We start from the raw sequence: 15,445 nt of genomic DNA, 5'->3' as shown, positions 1-15,445 counted from the left end.
GAATTTGTACAAATATCTTTATTTGGCTGGTATAAAAAACAACACACAGCAGGATTTTAACAGCTGTCTTCCACAAAAACCAAAATGCCCGTCTCTGTCACACAACGTGATGTCGTTGCACTGACAGTGTATTTCATTTTAAATATGGGAGAGTGATACGGCAAAGTCATTAAATATGAATGCTAAGAAAGTCCATGAGCCCAAGAATGCCTGAAGGCCAGTAAAAATGTCTCGGGTATTTGTCCATTAGACATGCGATAAGTGTTTCTACCCAACTAAACATCTAATTCTCTACACTCAACTAAACATCTAATTTTAGTTTTTTCAATGGTTTTCAAGCTCTTACTTAGAGAAGGAGACATAGAAGGACACTAAATTGGGATGTTTGTGGGTAAAATTAGAAATCACAGACTGTAATTCTACTGTCTTTCCTTACTACCTTGTCATGGTGATGTCTTTGCCATTTTACTAACAAAGAAGACCCATTAAGGAGTTTCCTCCAGTCCTGAAACCTTGATCTACATGGAGTGACTTCCAGAAAGAGAACAGAGGGCTAGGCATGATTGTGTAAGAGAAGCTAAACTGACTTACAAGCTCCTCCGTGGTGCTATCACTGAAAGATTCACTGAGCAAATGTTTCATCCTGAGTTGACGTGCGCACTACACTATAAATCACTGAGTTACTAGTATGTGGCTGCCGAGGCTCCAGTTGGCTGACTTGGTTTGATTTTGAGCATACTGCCAGTTGTATGGAGCACACACACTGCATTTCCTTATGCAGGGTCACTGGAGCTCTGCACTGTCTAAACAGTGCTCACTGAATTGCCCCTAAGCACTGCCCGTGGCAAAAAGCATTAAACACAAGCGAATGAGCAAATGCATAAACGTACACAGATCCCAGCTCTTATAGACACGTCCCTCCTGAGTGCCTAATAAGTAGAAAGAATAAAGTAGACACCCTTTTATTTGCTAGAGGACATTTAAGGTGCTTTGGTTTTTATATAATCCAAAACAATCTCAAAGGCCAAAAGGAACTATGTGGGATGGAACAGGATGGGATGGTGAGTAAATGGTGTTGTGGCACCAATTCAGCAGCCAAGTGATGGAGGCTTCCAGACACCATCACCAGCTGGGACACAACACTGACCCACCGCTGCTCCCCCCAATCTGTCTCTCTCAATATGGCCATCCCTGCTCCACAAATCAACTCCAGATCCATGCGGCACATTCCAGCACCTTCTAATTGATTTCATGTGTATAGCTTTGCCTCAAAAAGACAATCTCTTACAGACGGGCAGCTAGATTCAAAGAAACAAAATAGCTTTGCTTTTGAATTCAAGGGAAAATTACTTGTTGCTTGTTTCTCTTCACTGCAATGCTGTCTTGGATCATATATACAAAGTGTAAGAGAGGACTGACTTCATGCTGCACGTTATTTAAAAAGTTCTACGTGGCTGTAATATTTTTTTAAAGTTTGCTTTAGTTATCACCACCGTTAATCACCGCACACCACAATGATGATCATCCAAAGGCACATGTAACAGACTCAGCTGTAATGTTGACCAAACAAACAAACAAATATATGAAATTGACTCCTGTTTCACAGTCATGCCTCTAAAACTGAGCACATCCTAGTATTCTACCAAGCAAATGCCCTTGTGGATAATTTCTAGGCTGAGCAATAGAGCATGGATTCTATTAAATGCTGTTAAAAGATAACAGTACGAATGGGAATGTGAAATGACTTGAATGAATAAATAAATAAATGGGACTCTGGGTCTCCATGGTCTTGTTGGGTACAATGGCAGTGCCAGGAGAAAGTGGAAATAAAACCAGGACTGTTTCCCATCACCCACCACTTCTCCCCTTCCTGGTCCTTCATTGTGGAACTTGGGTCTACCAGAGTGTTTCAGGGAGTGAAAAAAAAATGACTACAGTATGTAATTAGACCCCTGAGGTCAAGTTTGAAGCGATTTCTCTGTATTCGGTTAAGCAGGATTTCAAAGCAAGAATCCATTATAAGAATGCATTACAAGTAACAATTAAAACCAAACAAGGACCACAGGGAAGATAATGAGGGCAGTCTTTATTCCTGAAATGTGTGCTGTATTAATTATTCAAATGGAAGACAAACTATTTTTTAACCAAAGTCACAGCCTTTTAGATATAAAATGTGAAATAAGTGGAGTATACGAGGGTAGAAATTGCAGAACAAGTGTGATAAACACTATTCAATGTAAGACCCTGCCCTGGCCACTGCTGTAGCCATTGAAGCAACTTTCTCAATGGCCACACTGTGCCCATCCAGTGGAAACAACCACTTAGCTTTGTGTCAAGCCAAGCCACAGCCAAGCACTGAAGCACTTTAACCAGCTCACAGTGCACATACAATGACCATGGGCTATTCAAGTTCTAATCCACAGTAGTCATTTTCAAAGAGGTTGAACATGCATAAACAGCAGAAGACTGAGTTTAAGTTAGTACCTACTCTTGTGCCTGACAGCCTTGTTTTTTTGTCATCTTACAACAAAGGGTGCTGCTTTGACCTCGGAGGTAACCTGATGAGGCTCGGCAGGACGTTACAGGGCAGACCAGTAAAAGCCAACGCAGTAAAAGTCATACAATGAGTGAGTGTGATTGATAGACATAAAGATACATGTAAATATGCACATGGTGCCTTTTACAGAGTTCTCCTACACCCACCCTGCAGTCTTAGCATAGCACAGCTCTGTGCACCCATAAAGGGAAAAGTCCAACCAGATTCAGCTGTTATGAAAACGGAATATGTGAGCCACAAAATGAAGACTGGACCACATAAATTGAGGCATTCACTGCAACTGAGATGACTGTAAATCCTGCCTTGCCTCTGTCACTAAAGCTACCAGGAAACAACATCCAAGGCCACAGAAATAAGGTATGAATACAGTATATCACTAAACAAGAGGATTTACTTCAGATGAAGGATGAAATGTTTCTGTGATTTAATGCAAGTTGATCTCTATGAATCCCTCATTAGATTCACTCTAAAAGAGGCAGTAGGGAGGAACATTACTGGCTCAATAATTGCTAGGAATGACTCATAAACAATGTGCAAATGAGTTGTCATCCACTTCACATCTTAACAGATGACTTCTTTGTTCAGCAGTGAGATCCTAAAACTTGACTGTGTGGTACATAAAAGGGTCACAAAATGCAGCACGCAACAACTATAATGCCAGCCTGAGTGATTTAACTCTTACTGATGAACATAAAGTATAATTGTCCTACAAACAACAGAATATTACAATGGACTGGAAACTTTCAGTGGTTAACTTTTAAAAGCTGTGGAAGCTCTAAAGTCAAAGACTACACACACCCTTCAATCTTAATAGTATTGTTGAGAACCACAGAGTACATCCAACATGGTTCCAGGTCAGATGTGGCAGAGTAAATGTATTGTAGATAATATATATTATAACAAGTATGTACATGTATGAAAAGTTTTATTTTGATAGCATGACATAAATGCTATTTTATTGCAATACTTCAGGTCTTCTTAAAATCTTTTCAGTGCTTTACTGGGAGCTTTTGTTAATTGTGATTTAAGGAACAAGGATAAACATGTAATCTATTCTTTTTTATTTAATATACATTTAAAAAGGTCCAGTGTGTAACATTTAGGAAGATCTATTGGCAGGAATGGAATGTATTTTCGTTATATTAGGATGAGCCATTTCAATTTACAGTGGGAACCCCCATGTTTCTACAGTAGCCCAGAACAGACAAACCGAACACTGGCTATAGATAGGGCCTTTCACATTTTCTTACCTCCTAAATGCTAGGAAGGTTAAAAGTATTCACATGTTTACAGTCTACAACGTCAATGCTAGATGATACTGCATCGTACACACAGGTCCTTGTGGATTTAAGAGTTGTTGTAGGTTTCAAGTATTCATTCACAGGGTTGTATTTTCAGTGCGTGTTGTAACCTGGTAATATTGTGTAGACTAGTTTAACGTTTTTAAGTATTAAAGGACATGGTAGTACATATAGTACACTGCATAGACAGATGACATTAAGTAATTGATAGACTACATGATCATGAGGTTGCAAATGATCAGATTACATGTATTGAAGTAGCAGCAAGGTAGATACAATTGGTGAGGTGTTTACACCATTAGAAGTATCCTATAACACAGGACATTTGATTTTATATAATTATTAATCAATACTGTACAGATTGCGATATAACCCATCTTCTGGAAAATCAATTGAGAAATTGTTGATGGATAAAAAAACAAAAACAGATCTGTCTGTGGTTGGCTAATGCAAAAAACAGACATTAGAAATTAAAATACTTCATCATATTGATGCAAACATAATATAGAAACCCAATGTTGCCACAAAGAAGTCCACAATGGTCTGATCCATCCAGAGAAATCTGCCTAGGGTGTGTTTTGATATAGCTGAAAAAAGGTTGATGATTTTCTAATTCAATACTTTTATTTTTAAGTAAAAATGTTATATAATAATAATAATAATAATAATTGTTTTTTATTTCGCAATGTCCAGGATCTCAATGTTTATACTAAATTTGTAATATAAGTCCCCAAACTATCTATTTTATTTTTATTTGTGATCTGCTGAGAGACTGAAAGCTACTGTACTGTAATTCTGAAAAATCATTCTGATCCATCAAACGGAAACATTTACATGGTCCTTTACACAGAAGTACTACAACAATATACATTTAAATTGTGTCTATACATTTGCCACAACAAAGATAGCCTAAATGTTTGTTTCATGTACAACCACAACTGAGAGCCACGGCTGCGACTCTGATGAAAGTAAACAGCTTTGACTCTTTGCAGCAGCCCATGAAATTGGAATCTTATCTCCATACATCAGATCCTCGCCTCTGACCAGGTGTGAAGGCAACCATGGGTCCCCCGCGATTGAATCGATTCTCCAGTCAAGCGCAAAACCAGCAACATCTACTTTAGCATGACCCGGTAAAGTCAACAGGACAAACACACAGAAAGCAGCAGCTGAAAGTCACCAAAAAAACGACTCACAGTCACAGTTGAGGCATCAGGTTAGAAGTTCACCATTAATGATGTCGAAATAAAACAGGAGTCACAAAGCCAGTATTCTCACAGCTGTGCCATGTGTCAGGCAAACGTTGCAACCCTTTGCAATGTTTGAACAACTCTGTGTACTCTCTTTATGAAGTGCGAGGAAAAACATATGCATTTCCCCATGTCTTTATCTAAAGATGTGTTATGTGTGTCATGTTAAACTAATTTCTAAGAGACATAATCATATTAATGAGAAGAAAGGAATGCAGTAATGCATATTATGTGAAAAAAAAAAACGCAATGAATCTAACAGAGCTGCATTAACACACACCCACACTCCTGATTCTGTTAAAAAAGCCTATCCGTTCCTTTTTTTGGGGGGGGGGGTGTCTTAGGAGCTAAACAGGGTAAACAGTGATGTTGCTAGCAGAAAACACCAATTACAGTACACCCCTGCTATTCACAATCAACAAACACTCTTTCATCTGCGGTCTCACGCCTTCAATATGTGGGGAACAACACTGAAGACATTTATGTTAATCTGGTTTTACCCTCTAGTCACAGTTGATTGCAATGCAGTGCAGGAAGTAGAGGAATAAAAGGGGATCTTTTTTGCAGCTACGGTCAAGAATCCCACCATCTGCTATTATCATTTCACAAATATTTTCACCAAGTCAAGACCAAAATGCAAAACACCTGCACATAAGCTTTACATTAAATTTCACTCAGCAGCTGAAGAATGTATAAAGACTGCATACATTTCACTCCAAATATTTTATTTTTTTATTTATTTTTAAACCTATGTTTCTTTGTGAGAAGACTGTGAATGGCAATCATTTTGGGGATTATCTGTGTTACCTGATAAGAGTGCATCAACAGGCAGCCTCAGGTGTACAGAGTTACAATAACTGCTCCCCAGTGACCTCCACTTGGAAGAGCTGAAGAGAGCAATCCAAGTTCTATTACCTGTTGAATTTGTATGAGGGATGCTGAATTTTTCCAGCAGATGTTTCCAGTGACAGTTCTAAGGAAAAGGTAAGCCAGGTCCCATTAAAAAGGTCAGGCAAACAGAGTGTAGGCTCCTCAGGAATTCAACCTCTTTAGCCTCTGACCCAGATTTACACTTTTCACCATCGGGGGACCTCTGTCTCTAAAGGTTATTGCGATCTTATACGTAAGCTCAGTGGTCATAACGTTACCCAACATGGATGTCTAGATGGCATAACTCCAAACAGTAAGTAAATATTAAGGATTTCATTCAACATAGCAGACAGCAATGTCATTCAAAACTATAAATAAATCAATAGTGAACAACTATTTTCTAAGCACTCTTAAATTGACATAGCTGAAATAATATGGGATTGTATTTACTGTAATGTGAATTAAAGCTGATAAGTTGATCAAATGTGGGGTAAGCAGTTCTGGAGAAATCCAATACCACGACAAATACCATGATATAGTGCGAACGATGACACAGCAGGTAATGCAACTAACGTTAGCTATGTTGTGGGTTTGCAAATTGTCACTTATGTTGCTGCCGTGCAGCTAACATGCAGACAGGACGAGGGAGTTTCCCAGAGCCAGCTCACCAGCTACAGACAGTGATACAACATCTAAACAACAGCACATCTTGACAAACTAGAAAGTAAGCTGAATGTCCGATGGCAAGTCATTTGTTACCTAACATACAAATCCTGACTGGAATGGCTAGAATAACAAGTTAGTGTTGTGTGGCTCGGTCCATTCCATTTTGTTTGTTTCCCCATTTACAGAGCGAGGGCTGTGTACAACCACCACAGACACAGAGCAGTAAGATAGCGGACCATGAGGAGATGTTCGCTGGATTTCAGTGTATCGGATTAGAATTGCATTACCTCGAATCACTTACCTCACCTTTAATTGTTTGGTCGATAGTCAGAAAATACATCAGCAACTATTTTGATAGAGGTTTGATTTAGATTGGGGTTGCAACTAAAGAATTATTTTCTTTATCAATTACTGGACTTTAATATGTCAGAAAATAGTGAGGAATTACCCATCACAATTTCATAGATCCCAGAGTGTCGTCTTCAATTTACATTTGTCCGACCAACAGTCCAGAAATCTAAGATATTCTGTTTACTAAGATCACATGCAAATCCTCATAATTAAAAATCTGGAACTTTGGGATGTTTTTGTTCACATAATTAATCAAAATATGTTCTTTTGATATTCATTTTCTGAGGATCAACTAATGAATTAACGTACCAATCTTATCAGCTGTATAATCAATTCATTGTTTTTCAAGCAAAATGGCAACCAATTAATCCATTTACCATTTAAAATGATCTACAAATTGATCAACCATAAAAATAATTGTTAGCTGCTTCCGAAATGTAGACAATCATACATTAAGGGCAAGCATCGATTAAAACTGTGTTCACGTTTCTTCACATTCCCTCATATAATCATAGATTCACTAGAACTATTCGGCTCCAAGTGTTGCGCAGCAGTGGACTGGATTTTGTCAGACTAAAGGATGACACCTAAAAGACACAATAATAAACCCTAATCAACACAAACAAAGGGGTCTGTCCAATGTTTAACTGTTGGCTATGGCCTTCTGACCTTCCTCTCACTAATCCTGTCTCATTCGTAAATTCATGCTGTGGCCCAGTGGTGATCCAGACAAATCCAGTCCAAGTGGCAGGCCTTAGGGTTTGTATCCACTCACTTGACCATTTCAGCCCTTCTGGACCAACACTGCTCCACTGGGAGGCTGCTACTAATGACATAACACACATATATCATTTCCATCCCTGACTGCCTGTGATGTAACTACATGTCAGGTTCAGAGAGTATCCAAGACTTGAGTCTTGGAAGTTTATTTCGCTTCACCCGCCCTCACCCCCAGCTCTTCAGCTGGTCCCTACCCCCCCATTTGCAGTCACATCTAAGTTGGATTAATGGTCTCCCTGTGTCCAGATGTTACATACTGATGGAGGAGGAGGGAGGAGCTTGCCCACTCCTGTAACCTCAGCTATGGCTTTCACTCAGAACAGCCTCCATCAAAATCTAATGAAACTTATATAAGATCTCCCAACACAGAGAAGGACAGAATCTATTTTTGTAAAAGCCATTAAAAGTAGTAGCTGGCTTCAGTGGCAAAATTAGGGTTTTATTGTGTTACTTTTCCTTCTGGCATCAAAGTAGACATGGAATAAAAGATAGAAATGAACTGTCAGATTGATATTACACATATGTATCTATACAGGAGGCTTGTCTAGTCTGAGCTGGAACATCACTACTAGTGGATGACTTTTTCCACTGTTTTACATCCACAAAATATTACGGACGACTTACAACAGACTCAAGAATATGACAATACAAAGGCTATCATTCTGAATGTAGCATTATGCTCTCTGGGCAAACATAGTTTATAATACTATTTCTGTAAGTTAATTAAATGTGGCAAGATAGATCTGTACAAGATGAAACACATTAGTGCTATTTTGTACCTTCATGTGCTCAAGAATGAAAAGGCAAGCTGTTAGCTCAACAGGTCTGCGATGCACTGTCACAAGAGCAATGGTGCATTTAATATCTCATTATTACTATCAGGGATTCGCGAGTATTAAAAAGGAGCTCCCGGGACGTAAGAGGATAACTGCAACGACTATTCATTTCACTATCAGACAGACAGTACCTTGCTGTCACTAATAAACTGTGATTCCCGGGCAGCTACTGACGCTACACGTCGGGACAAGCTGCGCCATTAAGATTATACCTTTACTAGCAGACACAACTCGTGTTTTCATATGCGCCAAGTAGCTGAAAACAAACATGAAAACTGATCTGACCGATGACTCCCACAGGTTTGATATGAAACTCAAGCGTGCTGCTTCGTTGTTTTTTTGTTTGTTTTTTTTTTGTTGTTTTTTAAAAAAATATATATAATCTGAATGGTAGCTATCAGCTGTAGCCAGATTATCTAAGGAATTGTATCTTTTCTTGGGAAATGGAGAAGGGATCTCTTTTTTTTGCACTCAGTCAGGGATGATTGCTGTTTTGTTGAAATGGGTCTTTCATGCAAGTGTTGCCTTCTACCTGCTGAATATACCAACAGTGAATAACCTCACTGTCTGCCATCCTCGCAGGCAGGCAGGCCCATTCTGTCTGCTCAGACAGGAGCACTGCTAAACAACGCAGACAGATTTTACGTTTTAAAAAAAATAAAAATGTAGCCTGGCTGCTTATTTGTGCGCTACTTTCTCTGATTAAAGGCTTTTCTAATTATCGATCCTCTTCCTCTGAGGAGACTGGCTGCTGTGGCACACCGTGTTATTATGAAGACAACCTATTTGCGGTGTTGGCTCCAACTCTGGTGAACACAGGCCTGTGCACAGATGCTTTGCAGAAGAGGAGGAGAAAAAAAAGAAGAAAAAAAAGTGGTCATGCTTTCTCGAGTATCACAATGCAAGATAAGACAACAGGCTTCTTACCTACGGTTGCACCGTTAGGAGATGTGATCTCCAAGCAGAGTATAAATCCCAAGTAGAGCAACCTCATCGCCATCTCCTGAGCAATGCTCGATGGCACTGTTGTTAGAAAGGAATAAAGGAAAAGTTGGCTGGATTTCTAAAACCTAACAACCCGATCAACCACCTCATCCGAACCCCTTCAATGGTCCGGGTGCGATTGTCCGTTCAGTTGCACCCTCAGCCCCGCACGGTGGCCGCTTCGGATCGGGCTTTTGCACAAAAAAAAAAAAAAAGAGGAGATTTTGCTCCTGCCCGGCGAAGGCTATAGGCAATGCAGCAGCACAGTCATGTATATTTCTAATTGATTATCGGCATTCAAACATGATGCACAGTGTAACCTCTGTCTCTCTGTGCTTGCTGGGGTCTCTCTTTTTCACCACACCACCATGCCACCGGGATCGTCCACACGTCCAGAAGCGCTTGCAAGCCCGCCGGCTCCGTTCAGCTCATTCCGTGCCAAACTAAAAAAGAAAAAATTAAAAAGTAAAACGCGTTTTTGTCCCTCGGAGCGCCAATGCCTCTGTGTGCTTGTGGTTGCATGAGTGGATGGTGGATCTCAAGCTCCAGCACTGTGGACGAGCCCGTGACGTAAGCTCGACTCCTCCAAAATGGGATAACTCGGCGGCGAGCGGCGTTTGCGCATGCTCTAGCACACCTCCTTTTCTCCTATTTCATGCGCTTTTTCATCATCCGTGGAGGTGGGAGAGAGAGGCGGCGCGGCCTGCAACTGGCGCCCTGGGATCAGCCATGTTGGCTCAATATTTCTACTGAATTCTGACTTTTTTGTTTTTCTCGTTGGAGGAATTAAATGATGAAGAGTAGTGATGGTATTGCAAACGGCAAATTAAAACTTAAACTGAAGGACCGACAGGCAGCTTACAGAGTTTTTAAACATAATGGCTGATTTGAGAGTTTTTGCTACCATCAAGTTATTTTCAAACTTTAGTGAGACTGTTTTTACAGTGAATATTGTTGAGGAATCCAATGTATCTTCTTCAAATTGCGATATTCGGATAGAAATTCCTATTTTGAATTTTCTAAACAGAGGCCTTAAACACATTACTTTAACCTTACATGGTGTCATCTCATTGTAATCTCATTGACTTTTCTCACACATTCAGAGTGGCACATAGTTCCACAAATCCGAATAGAAAAGCACGAAGTGAGACAGTTCAATGAGAGGTGTCTGTGGCCTACATTGTGGATTGCTTACTTCACTAAATCATGCCCCCTAGTGGTACATGGAAATGAGAAATGGGTATGATTGCCTGCACGTCTTCAGATGAGCAACAACAATAGTCTTCCCAGCTTCAAGTAAAGGTTAATATCCACAAAACGAATATGTGATTGTATTATATCACTTGTAATTGCTTGGTTGCCAAAGCTGAGGACAAAAAGAAAATACACAACTCAATCTTGAGTTCAGATAAACACCCTATCTTCAGTATATCCCAAAGTCTATCAAACAAATGACCTAATTTTAGTCAGCAGGGAGGCCAAATATATATCCAGTAATCTAGAGAGATTTTTAAGGGTTATAAGGGTTCACTTTATCCAGGTGTTATGCACTATTTTGAGAATGAAAACAACAGATTTAGTCAATCAAAATCAAAGATTTGTCACCTTGTTACCTTATAAAAATATCTTCCACAAAGCAGGCTCAAACATGCTGTAATTGTTTATAGCTTTGAACTAACAGTGTGTAATCTTTGTGAAATTATTCTTTAGAGATGTGAATATATGGTTGGGTAGTCTCATAAACCATCTACGCCTGCAGGGGGCACTGAATACTTACATTACAGAAAGACAAGCTGACTGTAACTCACTTCACTAACAGGACAAAAAGAGTCCAATAATGTAATGCAATAATTGGTACATTTACATGTCACATTCTCCAAGGAAGGTTTGATCAAAGGGTCGTTTGGTTGAAAAAAGAACACGAGAGGATCTTTGCCTCTACTGCAGCCGTTTCGTAACTGAAATGCTCATAAATTACTCTTTCTACAGTGTGTGTCTCCTTTTCCCAGTGGCACTTAATCATGGATACTAAAAACAACCGGTGTGTTTCACAAACTATACAAACTGACAGTCACCTCGCTGCCACTGGTGTTAACAATAAGCATGCTTTTTTCAGGGCTTTTCAGCTAACAGATGTTTACCCAGAGCCCGAATCACAGGGGAGAATGTGAAGTATGTGGAGAATCTGTGCAAAACATGCCTGAAGTGTCTAGATATCTGTTGAATCCAAGCATATGTTCACTCAGAGTATCAAAACAGAATATAAACAAAAAGTAAGTTCAGGGGGAAATAGTATAGCAATGTGTTAACTATCAATGCTCCTATTCAAGTTCACTGGAAAACACACATTTTTTATGTTAGCAAATGTGTTTACTTTTCATTTACATTGCCATCTCTTGTGTTTGTCAACATAGTAAATCAGCATGATAGTTGGTGTCGCCTCAACCTAAGAATGCCCCCTTTGTGGGAGGAGGGTTGAGCATTGTCATCCAGGAGAGACAGACGCCAGAATGCTGCGTGGGAGACAACTTGAAAGAGTGCCAGCGTAAACACTCTCAGACCACATGTTCTCCCAGGGCAGAGGGGCTGGCCTCTCTCCAGGCACATCTGCACACAATCCCTCAGCTTTTAGCAAGCCAGCCAAGGAGACAGAGCAGGGCAAAGGAGGGGGGGGGAGAGAGAGTTCCCAGACGGAGAGAACCTGCTTCTTCTGTGACAGTGGTGTCTATGAAAAGCAGCATGCAGAGGGAGGATCACAAGAGTCCACTCCCTGTATGCAAAGGTAATAAAAAGTAAAATATGTGTAAAGGCTGACCGCCATATTTGCAAAGGTACATCTGTATCTAGACTCACGTGCCAAGGTCTGCTTGGCTACAATCATTACCCAACCTGCCCATATCCTTGAGAAGATGGATTGCTGCATAAATCAAGCTCCAGACTCACACACAGCCACACTCTGCATCTGCAGCTGCACTGCAAGCATGATGTAAACCATGCTTGTAATTCTTTCATTCTTCTGAAAAATAACCATTCCAGCTCATATTATGCCTAAATGTAAATATCAATATACTCCCATTTGTCTCTCACATCGCCCCCCAACCCACTCTTGGTTTCTGCTTTCCAGTTTCCTAGTAAAGTGTGGCTTTGTGCATGTTTTCACAGAGAGGTAATTACTGAGCAAGCTATGCTGACAACACCTGAGGAATGTGGAGCATGCAGCAGCAGCCTGTGTTCTCCTAACACCCCCCGCCCTCCACCCCAATCACTCACCCCAACTCCCTTCTCCCCCATCTGCCTCCCTCCCCCCATACAACCCACTAGCAGGAGCCCCAGTCCAACACAAAGTTCAGCATGACATTTTCACAGGAGTATTAGATTTGCAGATAATGCAGGTGTTATTTTATGGAATATTTTGGTTGTTCTACCAGGAAACATACTTCAACTCTAGATTCTTCTAGATTAAACTGCTTAAGCAACATAATATGTAGTATTGCAGTGTACAGTTACAATCAAATCTATTTTTTTTGTGTATCTGTTAGTGAAGGAAACCCTATCCGAAACCCGCAGCTCCCAACAGGCCCCAAGTTCCCGTTACTGGTGAATTCACAGTGTGTGTTGGCTGGCTCGGGCACTCTGCTGACTGAGTCACTCCCAAAACTGTCCTTGAGCTCTGTGGAACTCACAGCCCATCTGGCTGAACACTTGCACACACATATCAAAACATTGCATAGATTGAAACAGGGGGAGGGAAACACTCTGGGTGACCTAATTGCGGTCTGAAAATGGTCCAGTCGACAAAGCGTCAATATCTGGCTGGAGAGAATGATGGCAACACAGTTTTTTTTACGCAAATGAAACCAATGCGTCAAGTTTTGACATTGTATGAATGCATGTGTGTGGGAGACAGAGAGATAGAGATTATGAATTCAGCTGAGCCTCTCCCCGTCTGCCTGACTAGACCATCATGATGAAATCAGGATGAAATCCCAAGTGCATCTAGATCAACATTAAGTATATAGGCCGTTCCTCTGTCTTTCTGTGCAGCAGAATTTTTGCAGCTGTAGTTGTATTATGGAAATGCCACAGCCATAAAAACACACTGTATGGCTGAGTGAACAATTGCATATACGTTATACAGCTAATCAGTCAGGGTATGCAAGATAAAGAAAAAGGGTCAGGGGATTTAGTTGCCAAGCAACTTCTGTTGATACAAACACTTTTTTCATTCGTATGATGAGAGCATCTAAAAGCATGACAATTTATGCAAAGACAGAAGGATGCAAGATGAAGTGACTTAGATAGTTATTTATCAAGGGTTAATTGTAAATTCGAGTCAGATCCATGAACATAAAAACATAGTACAGCTGTAGTCATACCTTCCAGTGCTAACATGAGCATTATATAAGAAATTAAGAAGTCAGTTAAAAAGTGGATGCACTATAAGCTCCAGTATCACTGCGAAATAAAATACCATAACAAATAAGAGGTATACTTGGAGGAAAGCATTACTTTCACATTTTCACTGACAACACACTTTCCTTACATCACTTCGATAACAAATATGTCTGATGTATACGATTAGTTTACTTAAAAAGTAGCGTAATGTAACAAACTTCATACATTTGATTTCACTTTTGTTTTTCATTTTATTAGATGGAAGCCCAGCAGAGACAAAATATATGCTGAGAGATTCCTCTGTGAGTACATGTAGAGAATGTAACACTCTTTGCCTGTTTTGAGCATGTTTTTAATTTTCCCCTGTTTTCTTTAAGTTATTCTTTGTCCAAAGGCAGTAACTCATAGATGTTGCCTGTTACTCAGTAAATAATAGTCAGCCAGCCAAAAAGAGCTTCTGACTAAGAATACATGTGATTTGTTTAGTGCACTTGTTCAAAGATACATTCAGGAGACACATTTGCTTTGTTTGACAAAATGTTCAAAATTGAGTGCCAGTGTTGGCTACAACAAGGTTAACTTAAACTTAATGATTCAGTTTATAACATTTATTGGCAGAAATGAAATATAATATATTCATAGGTATGTTTTCATCTGTGTAATCACCTGAAAGTAAGAACTGTTGTGTTTTGGTTATCCTAGAATGAGACGTTTTTATCTACAGATGCTACAGACACACAAACACTGACTCTAGATAGGGCTGTACTTTTTTTTGCACGTTTCACAGCCACCATAGTTTCCAGCCTGAGCTTGAAAAGGGAGGGTGAAGCTTATGAGTTGCAATCTGCAACTGCACCGCTAGATACCAGGAAAATTGTTTATTTAGACTTTATTAGGATATTTTACCTTTTACACTGGAGAAATTATCAGTACCTTACCCTCGGCATCTATGGTTCTGTTCAATTTAATATCAACATAATTTCCCATATATTCTAGCTATCTACTGATTCAGTTAAAATATGCCACATCAGGACAAAAAGTCATTCTTTTTCAAAAACCTGTTTGTAAATATTTAAAGCTATTCCAGGCTAACAGTGAGTCATGTCTACTTCATTCTCAGGAAATAGAACCAGTGGGCTATTCCCTTTTTACTTCTGGTGCATTATTTCCTCTTGACCTGAAGCTCATTTGGCCTGTCACTAAAACCAGCTGTGAAAAAGACTGACTTTATTGGAGGATGCACGGGGAAACACGCTTTGCTTCTGCAGAAAGCCTGAAAATCATAATTTCCATGCGTGACTCTGGTACACATACTGGAATATGGGTTTCACTTTGATGACTTGGCAGTGGAATTAATATTAAATATATTCTTTATCTCCTGAGTATATAAAAAAAATGAGAAGATGGGGCTGGTTGGGGGGGGCATGAACCCCATGAGATAAAGTCAGATCTAAC

General features: G+C 39.8%; 1 protein-coding gene across 5 annotated transcripts in view; it reads right to left on the bottom strand.

Moving 5' to 3' along the window:
- The window catches only part of LOC127376798 (low-density lipoprotein receptor-related protein 1), an 85,557-nt gene extending 75,393 nt beyond the window's left edge, over window positions 1–10,164 (bottom strand). For 3 of the 5 annotated variants that reach the window (XM_051424067.1, XM_051424072.1, XM_051424068.1), the window contains exon 1: window positions 9,539–10,163. In XM_051424067.1, the coding sequence (XP_051280027.1) occupies window positions 9,539–9,611 (73 nt within the window). In that variant the 5' untranslated portion in view covers window positions 9,612–10,163. Of the gene's footprint in view, window positions 1–9,538 lie in introns of all 5 variants that reach the window. The other 2 variants (XM_051424069.1, XM_051424071.1) reach the window with 1 other exon arrangement.
- Window positions 10,165–15,445: the final 5,281 nt, after the last annotated feature.

Source organism: Dicentrarchus labrax, unplaced genomic scaffold, assembly GCF_905237075.1.
Source record: "Dicentrarchus labrax unplaced genomic scaffold, dlabrax2021, whole genome shotgun sequence".
NCBI classification, from domain to species: domain Eukaryota; kingdom Metazoa; phylum Chordata; class Actinopteri; family Moronidae; genus Dicentrarchus; species Dicentrarchus labrax.
This window is presented reverse-complemented; position numbering and strand designations above follow the sequence as displayed.